Below are 17,384 nucleotides of genomic sequence, written 5' to 3' on the forward strand. Positions count from 1 at the left end.
CTATTTTCGCGTGAAAATAATTTTTGAAAATGAAAGATTCTTGCACTTTTTTTCGTTACACTTTTTTTAATTTAGTCTTTATCTTGAAAACAGTAAAAATTGAGATTAACAGGGGAAAATGTATCTTCCATTACTTTTATGGCAAAGCGATTTTGAGAACATTTTAAAAACGAGAATGCTAAAATATATGCAATTATATAAACTAGTGACAGTTACATCCAAAGTGTCGTCTTTGTTTAAATTTAAGGAATTGACTAGTACGAAGAGAACAGCGCTAAGCATGAAGTTTCCAAGCACAAGATCTAAAATCAGCTAAATCCCTGGATTCATCACAAAATAACAAAATATATTCATAGCCCGTGTTTAAAATTTATGATTATTAGCTTTGAATATTTAAAATTTGAAATGTTACAGATATGAAGGACTCTATCACTGAAATTGGTTTTACTTTTGCCACACACTAAATTTGTGAGGTGATTAATTAAATATGGTGGTATGCTTTTAGATGAGGGGTTAATTAATGACAGCAGTAAGAGAGCCCTATCGTTGTATGCAACTCATTTCAATGAGCAAATGGTCTGAATTTCGTCTAATATGAAAAGTAACGTAAAATTGAAAAGACGTGCAGAGCCTATTTCCCATATAAGGCCCGATTAAGATATTGGAGGACTCTAAGCCAAACACTTCATGGGATCGCCTGTAGTCAAATCTAATAAACACAAACATTCACTGAGAACCAGAAAAGCCGACTTAAAGAATGCTGCAGGGCACAAATATTATCTGAAAATATTTGTTGAAGTGCGGAGCATATGATATCTTAAGTAAGCAGAAGAAATTGAAAAATCATGTAGAAAATCTTAATCTTAACTCTATTCTTTTTTTTTTTTTTGTTGCTATTTGGGCCCCTAGAAAGCAGTGACCCTGCGCTAAAGCCTAGTTGGCCTATTCATTAATCAGTCCCCCCGTTCATGCAAGTTAAGCACTGTTTTAGCTAAATAAAATTTTGATTGAATGTAAATAGAGATAATGAAAAAGGTGGATATAGGCATTTTTGCTAGTGATTAATGGTAAAGAGCTTTCTGAATTTTGTTATGTGGAATCGGTTGTTTTCCTATTTATTTGACAATATATTCAAAAATTTTAAAACTCACTTTTACGTGTCGAAAGTGAAAACGTGTTTTAACTAATCAAACTCGAAGTTTTAAAAAATGTTGCATATATAAGTATTATATAAGTTATATGATATTTTATTTATTTGCGTTTATTTCAGCTTTGAACAGCCCTGGCATTGGTCCATTTCGCTTCTCTGGTAACATGATGGTAGGGAACAGAGTTGGAGTTATGTGTGTTGTCAGCCGAGGAGATCCACCATTCACATTCACCTGGCTCAAAGATGGCGTCGAAATTCGAAATATTCCCAATTTATCCATCGCGGGAGTAGATGAATATACTTCAACACTATCTATCTCTAAACTTGAGGCAGAAAGTAATGGGAATTATACATGTAGAGTCTCGAACAAGGCTGGTATAGATGAAAAATACGATTCTGTAATGGTAAAGGGTAAGATACATTTTGATCCATTCGTTCTGCTTTATTTCTTTTACATTAATAATTTCAGTGATAATTGACATCTTACTTTATTTTCAATCCATACTCTATACTTCCAATGCATATTATATTAATTTAGCTAACGACTGTTTTTTTAATTAATTTGTCTGTTGACTTGTGTTATAACTTCTGAAATGTAACAAAATAGTACTATCATCCATTTTCAAATGGCATGTAACATAGTTACAAACTATTCTTTTATTTTTAATGTAAATTTCGTAATTCACAATAAAAAAAATGAAATTAATGTTTTTAATATAATAAAATGTGTTCTATTCTTTGTTTTATTCACAGTTACATTACTCCTGACTATAAATTTTTTTTTAATATGAAATGTCTTAAGAATTTGATTATTTCTCATATTTTACTTGTTTTCTATACATTTTATTAAATGTATCTTATGTCTCGGAGAGCTGCATTTGTTTGTATGCACATGTGTATGATTTATGTATTTTGAGTGAATATAACTCGCCATTGCGTCATTTTATTTTGCTTTAAAATTACTCTTGAAAATCGCATAACATGCTTCAAAGAGCATTCCTCTTATGTGTTTGACTCCCCAATTTTTAACCCAATTTTTAAAACATGGAGAGGCAACCGCTCTACTTTATAAATTAACGGTTGTCATTGCTGCGATTATTTTCACTTCTTCTGTTAAAAATGAAGTTACTTTTTATTTTATGAAGTAACGTTTTAATTACGTAAAACATATTTTACATATAGTTACTTATTTATAATTTTGTGGGAGCTGATGAAAAATAACAGATAAATGTAACTTTTAAGACTCTTTTTTGACACTGTGTGGCGCTAGTATGACGTTCTGGTGAATTAAATAATTTCCGAGCTTCTATAGCCGTTGTGCTTTGTGCAGCGTTTGTCGTCGTATTTGATTTAAATTATAAACATCATAAATTGCAGAATATTCATCGGATGCAATGTACTAGTATATTCCGCATGTTGTGCGCAATTTTATTTCTTCAGATTAAATATTAAGCAAACTTCTGGGGAAAAAATGGCATGCAGAATCCTTATTGTATATGCTGTGCTGCATCTGATCATCGTAAGCGCAGGTAAGTTTGTTTATCGTCTATTTTTGGTTCTATACTTTAAATGTGCAATATTCTTGTGTTTGATTATTAGAATGTTAAATTATCTCTCAGTAATTTACTTGTTTCTCTTCTTTTGTCAATTTCTACTTGCCAATTAATTGCTTCATTGTAGTAGTAACTGCCAAATTGTTATAATATAAAAGCAATTATAACTTACTAACATTTCGTACGTTAATGATTCGCATACATTTAAGGCACAGTAAGGTTCTGAGAGGAGACAAATTTTTTCCAAGCGAGCATAGATGATTGTTTAATACGGCAAATGTTTTTTATAACATGCAAACGCCATATGAATTATATGTAGTAAGATATTACAAATCAAACCAATGCTTCTGCTGATATAGAGAGAAATACTTGCTGTATGTTTAGACAATGTTTGCTCTCAAAGCTTGATTTAATTTTTAAATGCTAAAACGGCTAATTTTTAAATGCTGTACGGTTTAACATTGAAATCTGTTACTAATGTATTTTCTTCGTCGTGTCACCAAGTTAAATACAAAACTTTACATGTTACGACTGTCGTTCATAAAATTTATACAATTTGTCATAACTTAGATTTATATTTTATCAATTTGAAAGCGAAACATAGAATTAATTTGAATAATTATCTCTGAGTCCCATAAGTTTCTTAAAATTCGTGATGTCTTACTACCGGCTTCTTCAAAACCTGTATTCTCTTCCTGCCGTAATACTGGAAAATATAAAAGGACACTCAAAGTATTGCTGTAATGTTATTTCTCTATTTTCTTACATTATTTTTATTTTAATGTACTTCTTTGACTAATCAACAGTGTTCGTTTGATTATTTCCATTTAGCCCTCAAAGCACCCAAAATTAAAGATTTTCATTTCTCTGGACAACTAAGCGCTGGTATGAGAACAGTTGTTCTGTGTGCTGTAATCGATGGAGACCCACCTTTTACATTCAGCTGGTTTAAAGATGCAAAACAATTGCAAGAGAGTAAAGATGTTACGCTTAAAGCGCTTGATGAATTTACATCAACGTTGATCGTGACAAATCTCGGCCCTGATCATAATGGCAATTATACTTGCAAGGTGACTAATCCTGCTGGTATTGACCAACATTCTGACATTCTTAGCATGAGAGGTAACATTCACACATTATTTAATTTTTACATGTCTATCTTCTGATGGTAATATTTCTGCAATTGATTATGTGACATCTCAAATACAAAATACGGCGTGACTTATACATTGAGCTTCACATTCCGACACAAATGAGGGTTGTCTAAATCTGAATGTTAATGCAAGGCCCAGAGGAGATACTAAATGTGTTCGAGAATTAAATAAAGAAAAAAAATCTGAGAAATTTCGGGTATACAGCTCTGATAAAACATATTTTTTCTGTGATGTTACTTTATAGTTTACGCATACATCTTTAATGATTCTGCTTATTGATATGAAAGTACTAACATTTTTGACTGATCTGCTATTTCTTTAAAATACCTATTTGATGAAGGTTTTTTTACATTTTTTTTTTTATTTTTGGTGATTTGTGCATTTCTTCAATCAATTTACTTACCTACATATTTTACTATCTACTTTTTTAATTTTGCGTTCAACTCACAATTACGTGAAAACTCTTAGACATAACTTTTTTTTTTCTTTTTTGTATTTGCATTTGCGAGAGTTATGTGAGTCACCTGCTGCATTAATCCTTCCCATAAATGCAAAGTCAGAGGACATGACAAATTAAACGTTCTTATTTCCCAAAATAAACACTCTGCTGGACCAAGTGAGGGTCAGTGCTCAGAATGAGGGCACACAGAAGCTGAAAAATAAAACTGTCTTGACAGTAATACTCATAGGGTTATTGTTTTGCTTTCAGGCAATGGGAGGAGGGACGTAAGTCGACAGTACGTAACAGAAGTTTCCTAATTCGAAATACTGAATCCGCCTAAAGTTAATACGGCGCAAAACGGTTTTGAAATATCTTATGAACTTTTCATTATGAAAAGTATGGATTAGTTTTCAAAAATGACTATTCACATCCTGGCAAAATTTACTGAAGTACATAAAGATTTATATCTATTATGGTTTCTTTCGGTCTGATATTGTTACGGTTCCTTACTATATTTTTATAAGAGAATTGTATCAGAATATTGATTATGACATTGATTATCCAATATATAAATAAACGTTTGTTTTTCTACAGTATTTTGCATTGAAATACAACTGATTTCACATACATTTACAATTCATCCAAACGGATTTCTAATTTAAAAATATATTTTTATTTCAATTGCAATAGAACTTTAAAACGAAATACATAATCAATATATACATTTTGTAAATACTTAATTTTGTGTGTTTTAATCATTCATTTTAACTTTTTTCAACTTTATTTATTCCAATCTCCGTATAAATGTAATAAAAGACTTTCACACCATATGAATTATGCTTTGATTGAAGATTTTACTTCTGATCTGCGTCACTGTGTGGCGCTAGTGTCCTGTTCATTAAACATCGCGTTCTATTTATCCCAGTCTACAAATTCGTGCTTGCCAATCCAGAGTTAGTTGACGAAATTCAAGGAGGTAAGTTTTGTATTTATCTTTATACACACTTTTGCAGCTAAAATTTATTCGATTCGTGTCTTTGAACCATCTAACTGAAATCCGTCGTTTCATTATTTCCAGCAATGATCGGAACAAAGGAAATTTTTCTAGTCCTAATGGCAAGATTTTGTGGTGTCATTTTTCTCTTAGTGTCCATACTTGTACAAGTTACGAACTGTGAGTACTCTCCCTTAGTTTTTGTTCAGTAAATACGCATATAACTTGACTCTGAATGCATTTTGTTGTCAGAATATCATATTAGCATATTATTAAACAGCTCTGTTTTTATATAATTGATTTTACTATTTGAGATGAAATATTTGTTGCTTTCTCTTAACTATAGCTTCATACTATTGATAAATTACTTAATTACTTTGAATAAAAAATATTTTATCAGTAACTTTTGTACGAGTTAAAAAAAAAAAGAAGCCGGTGTTTTACTTGAAACAGTGAATTTCAGTTGATGTTACATAGCACTATATTATGCTTACTTAACTATTCTGCGTAGTTGATTAAAAAAGTTGTTTTCAAAAATATTCATAGCTGGGAAAATATAGAATTGTTGTGCTTTATTAATCTATTTCGTTTATACTACTGGGTTTTTAAGTATTATCTCATAATTGTGGTATTATATTTATTTGAAATACTCCGTTTCTGTGCCGTAAATGTAATTTTTTTAAATCTACATATTTCACAACTATAGTATTACAGTATTGATAAATTGCCTAGTTCATTTGATGATAAAAATTGTTAAATTAATATGTTATAAACACAAAATGGTATTATCGCTAAACTGGTCAACTTATTTGATAGGAATTACATTTCTTGTAACGAATATGAATCTCATTTTTTTTTTATACATTTTTAAGAAATGACACCCTTAAAGTTTTATACATATTTGCCGAATAACGTTAAAAACTGCGTTAAACCCGAAGCAAAACATTGATGCATGTTTTATAAAATTTCTGAAATCATTGTTCTGAAAATCATGGTTTTTTTTTCCTTTGCATATGATTTGTAAAAAAAAAAATCTTTCATTTCTCAGAAACTGCAATAATCAATGACTTTTAACCTATTCACGTGCAATTTAAAGTATTTTAAAACATGTTTTAAAAGACCTGTTATTAAGGAACGGTATGATAAAGTAATCGGTTCTGTTTCTGATTTTAAAAAAATGGCTTGTTCGAAGCGGATTATTCCTGCACAAGTTATTAGGTTGAAACAGATGGACCGAGTGACCAATATTTCCTCATCTCAAAAACCGTTCCTCAATTTTTTTTAGCATCTTTTACGGTAAAAGTTTTCTGTAAAATTTAGTTTAATGCAAGTTATAATGCAATATTTATGCATTATAGCTAGCATTAAACTAAATGCGCTATTTGAAAAGAGAGAGGTAGCGAGACTATTTCTTCACATTTCCTAGTGGAGAAAAATTCAGTTTGGAGGATTGAAATATACAAAACGAGGAAAGGCCATAATGGTCATCAAGTTCATTAAAAAAACCAACTCTCTGAGGATGAAATGAAACACGGGAAAGAAGAGTTTCTATTTTGATTTTAATATTTAAAAGTTTTGGCATTTTTGTAATTTAAAAAAAAAGTAACGGAACTTTAGAAAATAATATTTTAAAAATTCCACTTGCGGTTTTCTTTCTCTATTTTTTTTCCAAGATGCTTAAATACAAAGCGAGAAAACACGTTTGACTAACTTTTTGAATCTTATTTTTTATTTTCAATGCGCAAAATATATGTAAAAGTTTTATAAAATCTCTAATAGCACATTTTCCAAAATTTTACTAAATTGTTACTTAATTTAAAATACTTGGATAATTATTCTGATTGCCTACATTTGTCGATAAAACAGAAATATTGAATAAAAATAGAAACACTGCAGTATGACTGCAAATATATTTCATTTTCAATGCTTTCAAAAAAAAAGTTTGTTTTTGAGCAATAATGTATCATTACATTATGAACACAAAAAAATTACTTTGAAATAGTTACCTTTCTTTTATTATTCGTGAGCCATATTTATATTTTGTTGAATTTTCGTATAGGTGGGACAAAACCAGACATCCGTCAATTTCATTTTTCTGGAGACCTGAAAATCGGCAAGCGAACAGCTGTCGCTTGTGCAGTTATTGACGGTGATCCTCCCTTTTCCTTTGTTTGGCTAAAAGATGGACAACAGTTGAACAACAATCAAGAAATTTCTATAGCCAATGTAGATGACTACTTATCAACTTTGACCATCGCAAAACTTGGACCTCATAGTAATGGGAACTATACTTGCCAAGTATCCAACATCGTTGGTCTTGATGAAAAACATGATGTTTTGCTTATGAAAGGCAACGTGAATTTTTGCATATTATGCTATTAATTACTTTCTCATTATATTTGTTCATTCAGTTTTTTTTATTTTGTTGTAGTCACTTCACTTCAATGAAATTTTTGATTTAGTCCTCTCCTCATATTTTTATTTATTTCCTTTTTGTTCGGTATGCCGTTTTTTGATTAATAAGACAATTGTAATTAAACATATTTTTACTTATTACACTCTCCCTCAGAAACATAATGCAAAAAACCGTTTTTCATACTGCATATATTTTTTCACTTGTGCTATGTTTTTTAAATTTTATCAATTTTAATCTGATGGAATAATTCTTCATTTGTTTCAAAATAATGAACTGAACACGCCAAAAGAAAATTGGAAGTACTAAAGGCTACTTATATACTTAATCTTTTGTACTCTAATAAACACTTGATTCCGTAACTGAATTTATACTTTTAGATCAAATTATCCTTTTGACAGAAGGTTAAAAAAAATTATACATGAGCGGACTTTTCTTCAGCTCTTCGCTAAATTGAGGCAAGGACTAAAAGAGAAAAAAATTTTACGATTTAAATGTTTGTGGTTCTTTTGTGATTTTTATTATTTCCAGCATTTACCCAAAATTACAAAAGAAACTCTTTCTAACTTTCAATCTATGTCGCCATGTGGCGCTAGCATCCCATCATCTAGAAACATAGAGCCCATCTTCGGTGAAACAAGCCATGTTGGTCTATATTTACTTATTGTGTGGCAGTATACAATGATGTTATGTTCATAAACTTAATATAGTTTATTCACTTACTTCGTTTCTGAGTATACGTACTGCATACGAACTCTGTAACTCGGCTTATCTATAACGCTTTCATTCCAGTCATAGACAGCACATTTAGAAAAAGTTACATTTAGCGAAAATATGAAGTTGAATCCCATTTGTGTAGCGAGCTTTTCGTACAAAATATCACTTCTCTTCATTGTTGCTATAATTGTTACTGGTAAGTTTAATTTTCTTAATATTCTATTTTTTTTTCTTTTGTCATCATCAATTTGGTTAATATATAATATACATACCTTGAGAAATGCGCATAATTTGCACACGATCTTCTCTCTAATTATGTTAGCATTTAAGCATTAAGTCAACATATATATTTTTGCACATTGTAAATATTTCGTGACCTTTATTATGCGATCAATAAATTTTGTTCTAATCAATTATTTTGAATATTCAAAGTATATTTTTACAGTATATTATATACTATTCATTTCATAAAGGATAAAAAAAAATTTATATTTTAAGCACGCAATTTTACTTTATTTTTATTTTTCGTTTAACATTTTGTTTTTTGTATAATTACCATACGCATTTATTACAATATTTCTGACTACAATAAGAAGCATCATTTTATTTTAAGTTAATTTGTAATATAATAATTTCCTTCTTAAATTTTCTTTTGATTTGTAATGGTAGAATAGTTTGAATGAGTAAACTTTTTTAATAGAACAATAATTTCTTGAATTTTAAAATTTGAAACAATTGAACATTTGATTTTTAATTTTTTTGTTCTACTTTATTTTTGAAGTTTATTAATTATTCCATTTTAAACATTATTTGTTCATCTTAACTATTTTTTTATCATAAAATAACAATGAAATTAAGATTTTTATCTATTCCAAGATGTCTTTGCTACGGGAGAAAATTAGATGCACTCCTTTTTATTTTTTGTTTAAGATATTACCTCTTTAAGCTGATGATATTATTTTATGCAAAATTTGGAGTTATAAATATCTTAATGCACATTCTTTACCTCCTTCATCCTCCAATTATTTCTCACTGCTCGTTTAATATATAATTATTGCTAACTTAAACTTCAATATAGTTTTACATGGTACGTGACGTATTTTGTAGCTAAACGGAAAATAAAACAAATAACGTAAATTAGTTTAAGCCTCGAAATAAAAAAAAAATAAAAAGTTGACAGAAACTTCATTTTCATTATTCACAAGTAAAACATCAATATAAATTTGCTTGAAAATTCTCACGAAATTTTAGTAAATTATCATTTTTCATATGAACAAATTAAAAAATAAATTAAAAAAAACAGTTAATAGCTTATAGTGTAACGCTGTATTTATTAGTTTTAAAAATAAAGCTGCGTTTTTAAAATACTCCATGCAGTAAACATTTAATGCTTCGCTAAATATATTTTCCTTTGAAACTATATCCATGATTCTTATTTCTCATGTAATTTATGAAAGAGAATATCTGTAGCACGATTCCAATAACTTTTATTTTGAAATAATGTCGTTAAAATACAAGAATAACATAGGTTTCAGAAAAAGACTAATCTAATAATTATGCTACACGCTCAATTTCTTGAATATTCATCATTATATAAGTACAAGCTTCAAGATAAGGCAAATGTACTTTTTTTTTTCTTTAAACGAGTCTGCCGAAATAAAGTGCACATTTTAATTTAAAGCGTATGTTTATTTACCAACTCCGAATATGTGCGAGCTCATTCTGAGAAGCTGTATTCTTGTTTCCTGTTATTAAATTGCGTAATCAAATAATTACTAAAACATAGCTTTCATATATTTTGTGAAAAACTTGAGTATGTATTTCTTTTGATAATGCATGTGTTTAAAGTATAATTTTTAAACACAAAGCAGAAATATGATTCAAAGGCTTTATACTGTTTCAATTATCAACATATAATACTTTGTAATTTTGTTTTTCTTTCAGCTACTAAACCTGACGTCAAACAATTTCAATTCTCTGGAGAACTTCGATTTGGTCGTAGAACTGTTGTAACCTGTGCTGTCTTGGATGGCGACCCTCCATTTGTTTTTCAGTGGATAAAAGATGGCCTAGAATTGAAAAACAGCAGAGAATATAGCATAGCTAGCGTTGATGGATATATTTCAACTTTAACAATATTCAAACTTGGGGCTGAAAGCAATGGAAATTATACTTGTAAAGTCTCAAATCTTGCTGGGACAGATGAGAAAAAGCGATATACTTCGAATAAAAGGCAATAAGTCAAACGATATTTTTATTAGTTCGTATTTGTTTGTTAATTTTTTGTTTTTTAATGTGTTTTTATTTTAACTAGTTTATGAAATCATTATAAAATATTGCTTTAAAAACCCTGAAGTCATTTCTGTTTTGCATCCGCCTCACTGTGTGGCGCTAGTATCCTTCTATTGAGTTTTATTCGAGCTTGTGTTGCGTATGCTGATGTTTAATTCTTTGTCATATGAACTAGGTTCATCTTTCTCTGATGTACATTTGTTTATATTTCCAACTACTTCCTCGTTGTCTAAGTGTACGTTTTGCTTTTTGCAAGATTTTAAAAGTTGCCTCTCCAAAAGTAGAATTTTTCACATGAAACCTCTTGCGGTACCACCAATCGCCATGTTAAACAAGCTACTGCCCGTTGCAATATTTTGCTTTCTTCTAAAGATGTCTTATGGTAAGTAAATCAACTTCTTCAACCTTAAATTATTAAATGTTCCTTTGATTTTTTTAATTGATAATTTTATATGTGCTGCAAGTGTCCAAGATAGACAAAGAGAGCAGTTTTTAACTATTACGTATGTGGTTATTTCAATATTTTATTATTTGTTCGGAGTTAGTTTCCTTTTTTCCTCATTTGTGTTTTTAAATGTTTCGTAGTAAAAAATAAGTAACTAGTTTGAATTGGCGTAACGATTAATCCTTAAATGCATCGCGTAGCCATTTAGCAGCATACCCAGTTAAGTTTTCTGAAATGCTATAAGACACAATTGAAACTCTACATTTGTAAATGCACCAATTTGATAAGAACAAATATTGATTTCTTTTTTCGGCATTCTCCAATGTAGTTTTTCTTTTTCTTTTTTTAAGTTCAGGACGCGTGAGATATCCTAATTCTTTTAATTTGACATAAAGTTTGACTAATACTTAAATAGTAAGGAGTTTTTGCAATTTATATCAATGATTTTGGACATTTGATGATTTTTTTTTTCAGTTAAAGCTCAATGTTTCTAAGTGGTTGTTTAACTATAAACCATACTTAAATTGAACTATAATTATTTAAAGTATTTTGCTCGAGATTTAAACAGAAACTTAAAGCAAAAGGACATATTTTAAAGTGCTTTTAAAAAATCATGCATTTGAAGATTAAAATGCATAATATATTTTTGATTCACCTTCTTGGAATAGGGAGAGCTCTCTACAAAGTCACTTTATTCATTAGTTTTTACGAAGTACCGGTTTATTGGAAAGTCTTTTAAATGAGTATAAAAAAGTATGTTATCCTTAAATTGTTCACTGAAATCAAAGCCTTAAACATTTTCCAATAAACAAATATGTGCTGTTATTTAGTTGTGGAAAAAATCATTAAACTGAGAATATTTTACCATTCATTCATTACATATATCGTGCCCTGGAAACACAAGTGACGTAACTCAAAATTTGAATGAAAAAAAAATGACATAATACTAATTATTGATTAAAACCTAAATTTGATCTCTTTCTTACTACAAAACTCGCGACACGACACAGTTAGATGACATCGTTAGAGTTTGGAGTTGTAGAAAAGACGACTACAGAATCACTAAGGACACATCATTAAAATTTGATAATATAGAACAGAAGAAGTCTCTGACTTAAAGTATAAACGTTTTTAAATCGAAAAAACCAACCAGTTAACATAATGCCATAAATGATTTGCTCATACTGTAGTATTTAAGTTCTTTTTTTTACTCAGTGATTTATCATCGGTTGCGTTTTAAGTCGCTTTAACATTGATAAAAAGGACATCTTCGCAAACTATTTACATTTTAGTTTGAATAGAAAACTCAAAAAAATGCAGCTTTTTATGTGTAGCAGCTTATCTTTTTCCTGTAACAAACGGGTTTAAAATAAGCTTTTCGTAAAATAGTTAAAATTCTTTTTTAGATTTCAATCGTAGCATATTCTTCAAAAACTTGAACAGATTAAAATGTATCTATTACAGGATTTTTATCTATATGGTTGTTTTAAAGTTGAATTAAGAAACTTACGTACCTTTTGTTGCATCTTTTGCGTTTCTAAAATCTACATAAGAATTGAACTAACTGCTTTAGATGCCAGATGCTTTGTAACTTGCGCAGATTTTTTTAGTTCAATTTTTCTAAGTTTTTTGAATTGCAATATCAGTCAAAATTAAAGCTATTCTTAGAAAAGTTGTTTAAACTTTAAGAGTGTTTGCTTACTTTTGTGTTAAAATATTAATTTACCCGTGAAGAAATTAAAACGAAATATGTAGTTATGATTATAATTAGTTTGCTGTCTTCTTTGCTCCTGTTTATGTTGACCTCTCCTTTAATTTCTTTTAATTTTTCAGCTAAAAAGAACCCAGAAATCGGATCAGTTCGATTTGTCGGAAATATGGCCGTCGGAGCAAGAGCCAGTATTGTGTGCGTCATAGTCAACGGTGATCCTCCGTTCACATTTACCTGGTTAAAAGATAATAGAGAAATAAAGAATGTTCCCGATTTGCCTATATCCACTGTTGACGAATTTACTTCTGTGCTCTCTGTCTCAAAATTGGACGCAGAAAGTAATGGTAATTACACGTGCCGAGTTGCAAATCGTGCTGGAATAGATGAAAAATTTGACACTGTTTTGGTAAAGGGTGAGAAAATTTTTATAATTGTGATTGATATAAAAATAAGTTCAAAGATGGTCATATTTTTTTTTCGGTTTCATTTCTGCATGTGTCGATACAATGAAAATTTCAGATTGTGCAAATCAATAAAGTGGTTTTCTCTTACATGTTGGAAACACATTACAAATGTATATTCGTGTGTGCGGAGTGAAATAGAGAGAGACTGTGTGTGTAGACATTATAATAATTACTAAGAGAGTGGAAAATTCTACAAAATAACAAAATAATCTACAGTCAAATGAGAACTCATGTTTTAACAAAAAAGGGGGGGGGGGAGAGATAATGGCGGTATATCATTGATTATACTCAATTTATGGTTAACGATGAACGTGTATACATAAACGTATAACGTAATGTATGAGTGAATCGTTTACTTTTTTCTTCGTACTGTAATTTTCATTTAACTCATCGAAATGTATTTTCATTCGCTAATATGTGGTATTTAGTTACATCTTTAATAATAGCCTCTGTAAAAATAAACGTATCACTTCTGGGAGTTTTTGTGTCACATAAATATAAGAAAATGTTTATTAGTCAATAATTCAGATAATTTCTATAAAATGTAAGACGTATTGAACTAATTGAAAAGCAATTCATAAAGTATAAGTATTCTGACCTTTTTTGTGAAAAGTAACAAACATACATAAAACATTATTTGTGTGTTACTTCTAGTTTTGAATAGTTTTAATTAAAAAGTCTCATATCCTTTCAATGCATTGAAACTAACGTTGTAGCAAATAACTTGCTTTAAACTGCATTTTTAATTTTTGTGTTTGATTAAGAGTACCATTTGAAAATTATTAGGAACAAAATATCATTAATAAATTTTGACAAATTTAAATAGTCTTCAAATGTACAGAAAATTTATTTTTTAGCACATTTTCTCTCACTGTGTGGCGCTAGTACCTCGTTAGTATCGAAAATTTTGTCTACGGTATGCTTTATGCTATTCTCTGCTCGCAGTGTTTGCTGTTAATGGCTACCGAAAATAACTATATATTAATGAAATACTTACATATACTTGTATTTCTCATATACACGTATTTCTTCACCGGATTCCGTTTCTATTAGAGTCTTAGTGTTTTTGCGTTTGGTGCTTCAATCACATGAGTTTGTGATCATGACTTGGACACGTTTCCTGCTAACGCTATGGTTGCTGCTTCTTTCTGAATCTGAAGGTAAGTTGACTTTTAAGTACTTCAATACTACCTTTTCATCACATAGAATCATGTCTTTGATCGTATTGTTTAGCATCCGTATTGTTGCATATCAAACAATTTAGCAACTAATATTTTTAAAAACTCTCATTTTTGCATGTTGTTTCACATCTAAATACTAAACGAGAGAGCATTTTAAGCAACTTTCGTTGTTTCTATTTTACTTCAATATTTTTCTTACAATGTTCCTTTTTAATTTCTAGATTAATCAGTTAAAACTTGAAAATTTAACTTTTTTTATCCTCAAGGCGATTTTAAACTTTGTAAACACAGTAAACTAAGTATATAAATTTAAATTTTGTTTTTTAGTGAGTTGAGGGGAATATTCTCGCAGATTGTACTTTCAAGTTGGACTCATTCGGGTTTTGTTGCAATTCTCATCATAAAAAAAAGTTTTATGTTTCCGTAATATGAGCTTACAGTATTAAATGCTAAGGTAATGACTATGATGTAACAAAAGTTCATGCTCATAGATCATTCTGAATTACTGGGAAACCTGTGATGGTCAAAGCTTTATTGGAGTTTAAATGTTAGCTATAAAATGTGATTTGTAAACAATAAAAAGAAATTTAATGAAAAAATGCGCATTATTTTTGAAACTTTTGATGCATTTAAAAATATGTACTTTCTTAAGCGAAACATTCTTTTCCAACGTATAATCTTATTCAGTACTTATTGTTATAGTTATTTTGCTTAACTTTAAAGAGTTACCTTAGATTTTACTGAAAAGATCACTAATCAGAAGCAGAAGTTTGTTTTTATTGCACGATCCTTCATTCGTTTAAGAAAGGGAAGGTTACTTAAAGATTCCTGAACACTTACATATAGCAAACTTGTAAATCTCGGTTGTGTTTTTTTTTTTAAGTTGTTAAAAGTATTAAAATATTCTGATTGTTTTTTTTTTTTAATATTTTATATGGTAATTTATGTTTTTACAAAATCGATCAATCATGTTTTACAGCTATGAAAGCCCCTATAGTTAAACCCTTCCATTTTTCTGGAGAGTTCAGTCCAGGCATGCGAACTGTTGTGATGTGTACAGTGATTCAAGGAGATCCACCCTTCACGTTTGATTGGTTTAAAGATGGCGTGAAAGTCCTGGTGATGGAAGATTTCTTCATTAAGCATTTTGATGAATTCACTTCAAATTTAATCATTACGAATATGGGACCGCAGCACAATGGTAATTACACGTGCAGAGTGACCAATTCTGCAGGAACAGATGAACAGTCTGATAAATTGAGTATGAAAGGTAATATTACGTGGGTTCTTATTCATTATCAACGTTCTTGATGCATAAAATAAATTTTAATGAATCATAGTCTGTTTATTAACGGGAATAACTTTTTACAAGTTCTTTTTGAACTTAAATTGATACGGTGAATTTTTGACATTTATTCCGCATTTTCACGCCCTATACTCTTAGTTTTCTGAAATGAAGTCTGCTTAAATAATAAACATATCAATAAAATTTTACTCATCGTAATGAATTAGGTTTGCTGAGAATCTCGTCTTCGATGTATGAAGACATATTTATCGCATGAAAAACGGAAAATCCGCTAGCTTTTCTACGAACCTTATTCTCTACACTCGTAACTTATAACCGATTTGTTTGCAATTTTTCTGCAAATATCTCATTTAAAGAAGGTTACGTTTAGAAAAAGATAACATAAATGCATTTAATCAGTGCAATTATCCTGCTTTTTTTTAAATCAAAAAATGTATATGTAACAAATAAACAGTTCAAGTAGCTATTCAGTATGATTCATGTTCTTCTTGTGTCGATTTTTTCCTATTAATTTTGCTTCGTTCACTGCTAGAGTCATTATGACTATTAATCACATCTATACTTTTATATTGGTAAATATTTTATTAAAGCGAATGCAATCATGTTAAAAATGCCTGCGGTCTTACTTAGGTTCGCCTAGGTGCAATCACTGTTTTCAATTTTACTGTGATTGTCCCTTGAGTGTCACAGAACTCTTTTGGAAACACCTGCAATGATTTCCACTATGCAACAAAATATAAACACTGACATGAGTGTTTTAAGTACATTATAAATCCTTAGTATTACGTATATTCTAGTGAAAAAGCATGAAAAGTACAAATGAAGAGTTTATCTCATGAAACAAAGTATTCCACGTGATGCATTAATTTGCAATTAGTATAAAGTAATATAACATCACACTACAAACAAATGCATTTCTTGTATATTTTGTTTTTGTATGCAACTTAATCGTTTAGTTTTCAGATTTCGTTATCAATGATCCTTTAAGCGGATATTCAAGAATAGGCGGACATACTCAACATACTCTAATACTAAAGAAAAAACTATTTCATCAACAATAATACATTTTGATTAATTCTGATTTTACTCTTCTTAATGGTAACATTTTTAAGTGGAAGCTTTTTCCTTCGGTACATGCAGTAGATGAAAATTATGAGACTTTCGCAGGAACTTTCTTTTTAAATAAAATTCTGTTTTTTTAAATGAAAGTGAAACTTATTGTTCCTTCTTTTTGTAAAAGAATGATTTTATTAGCTGTGATTATTACTGTAGTGTACATTGCATCTTTTGCAATAGTTTTATTTCCATTTTGCTTCACTCTGTGGAGCTAGTGTCCTACTGATCTTCAGAAAATGTGTATACATCTTAAGCGTATATAGTGTACAACCATCTTTCGTTGCTCATCATTGCTACTCATATTGTAACCTGCATAAAAGTATATATTTTGATTCTGTTTTGTCGAAAAGTGATTCCGCGTACGTCTGCATTGAATAAAATAGTGCATTTTTCACGAAATGTGATGTTATTTGTTTCAGTGTAGATAATATTAGAAGTACTTTTCC

General features: G+C 29.6%; 2 protein-coding genes across 2 annotated transcripts in view; both read left to right on the top strand.

Annotated features, from left to right (window-relative positions):
- Positions 1–10,663, top strand: part of LOC129235220 (titin-like) — a 70,202-nt gene extending 59,539 nt beyond the window's left edge. The window contains exons 15-19 of the mRNA XM_054868926.1: positions 1,271–1,561; positions 3,535–3,825; positions 5,225–5,275; positions 7,353–7,643; positions 10,368–10,663. Of these exons, the coding sequence (XP_054724901.1) occupies positions 1,271–1,561; positions 3,535–3,825; positions 5,225–5,275; positions 7,353–7,643; positions 10,368–10,663 (1,220 nt within the window). The remainder of the gene's footprint in view (positions 1–1,270; positions 1,562–3,534; positions 3,826–5,224; positions 5,276–7,352; positions 7,644–10,367) is intronic.
- Positions 10,664–11,087: 424 nt separating this feature from the next.
- The window catches only part of LOC129235221 (cell adhesion molecule DSCAM-like), a 92,613-nt gene continuing 86,316 nt past the window's right edge, over positions 11,088–17,384 (top strand). Inside the window, exons 1-3 of the mRNA XM_054868927.1 lie at positions 11,088–11,097; positions 12,994–13,284; positions 15,496–15,786. Of these exons, the coding sequence (XP_054724902.1) occupies positions 11,088–11,097; positions 12,994–13,284; positions 15,496–15,786 (592 nt within the window). The remainder of the gene's footprint in view (positions 11,098–12,993; positions 13,285–15,495; positions 15,787–17,384) is intronic.

This window comes from Uloborus diversus, chromosome 2 (assembly GCF_026930045.1).
Source record: "Uloborus diversus isolate 005 chromosome 2, Udiv.v.3.1, whole genome shotgun sequence".
Lineage (NCBI taxonomy): Eukaryota > Metazoa > Arthropoda > Arachnida > Araneae > Uloboridae > Uloborus > Uloborus diversus.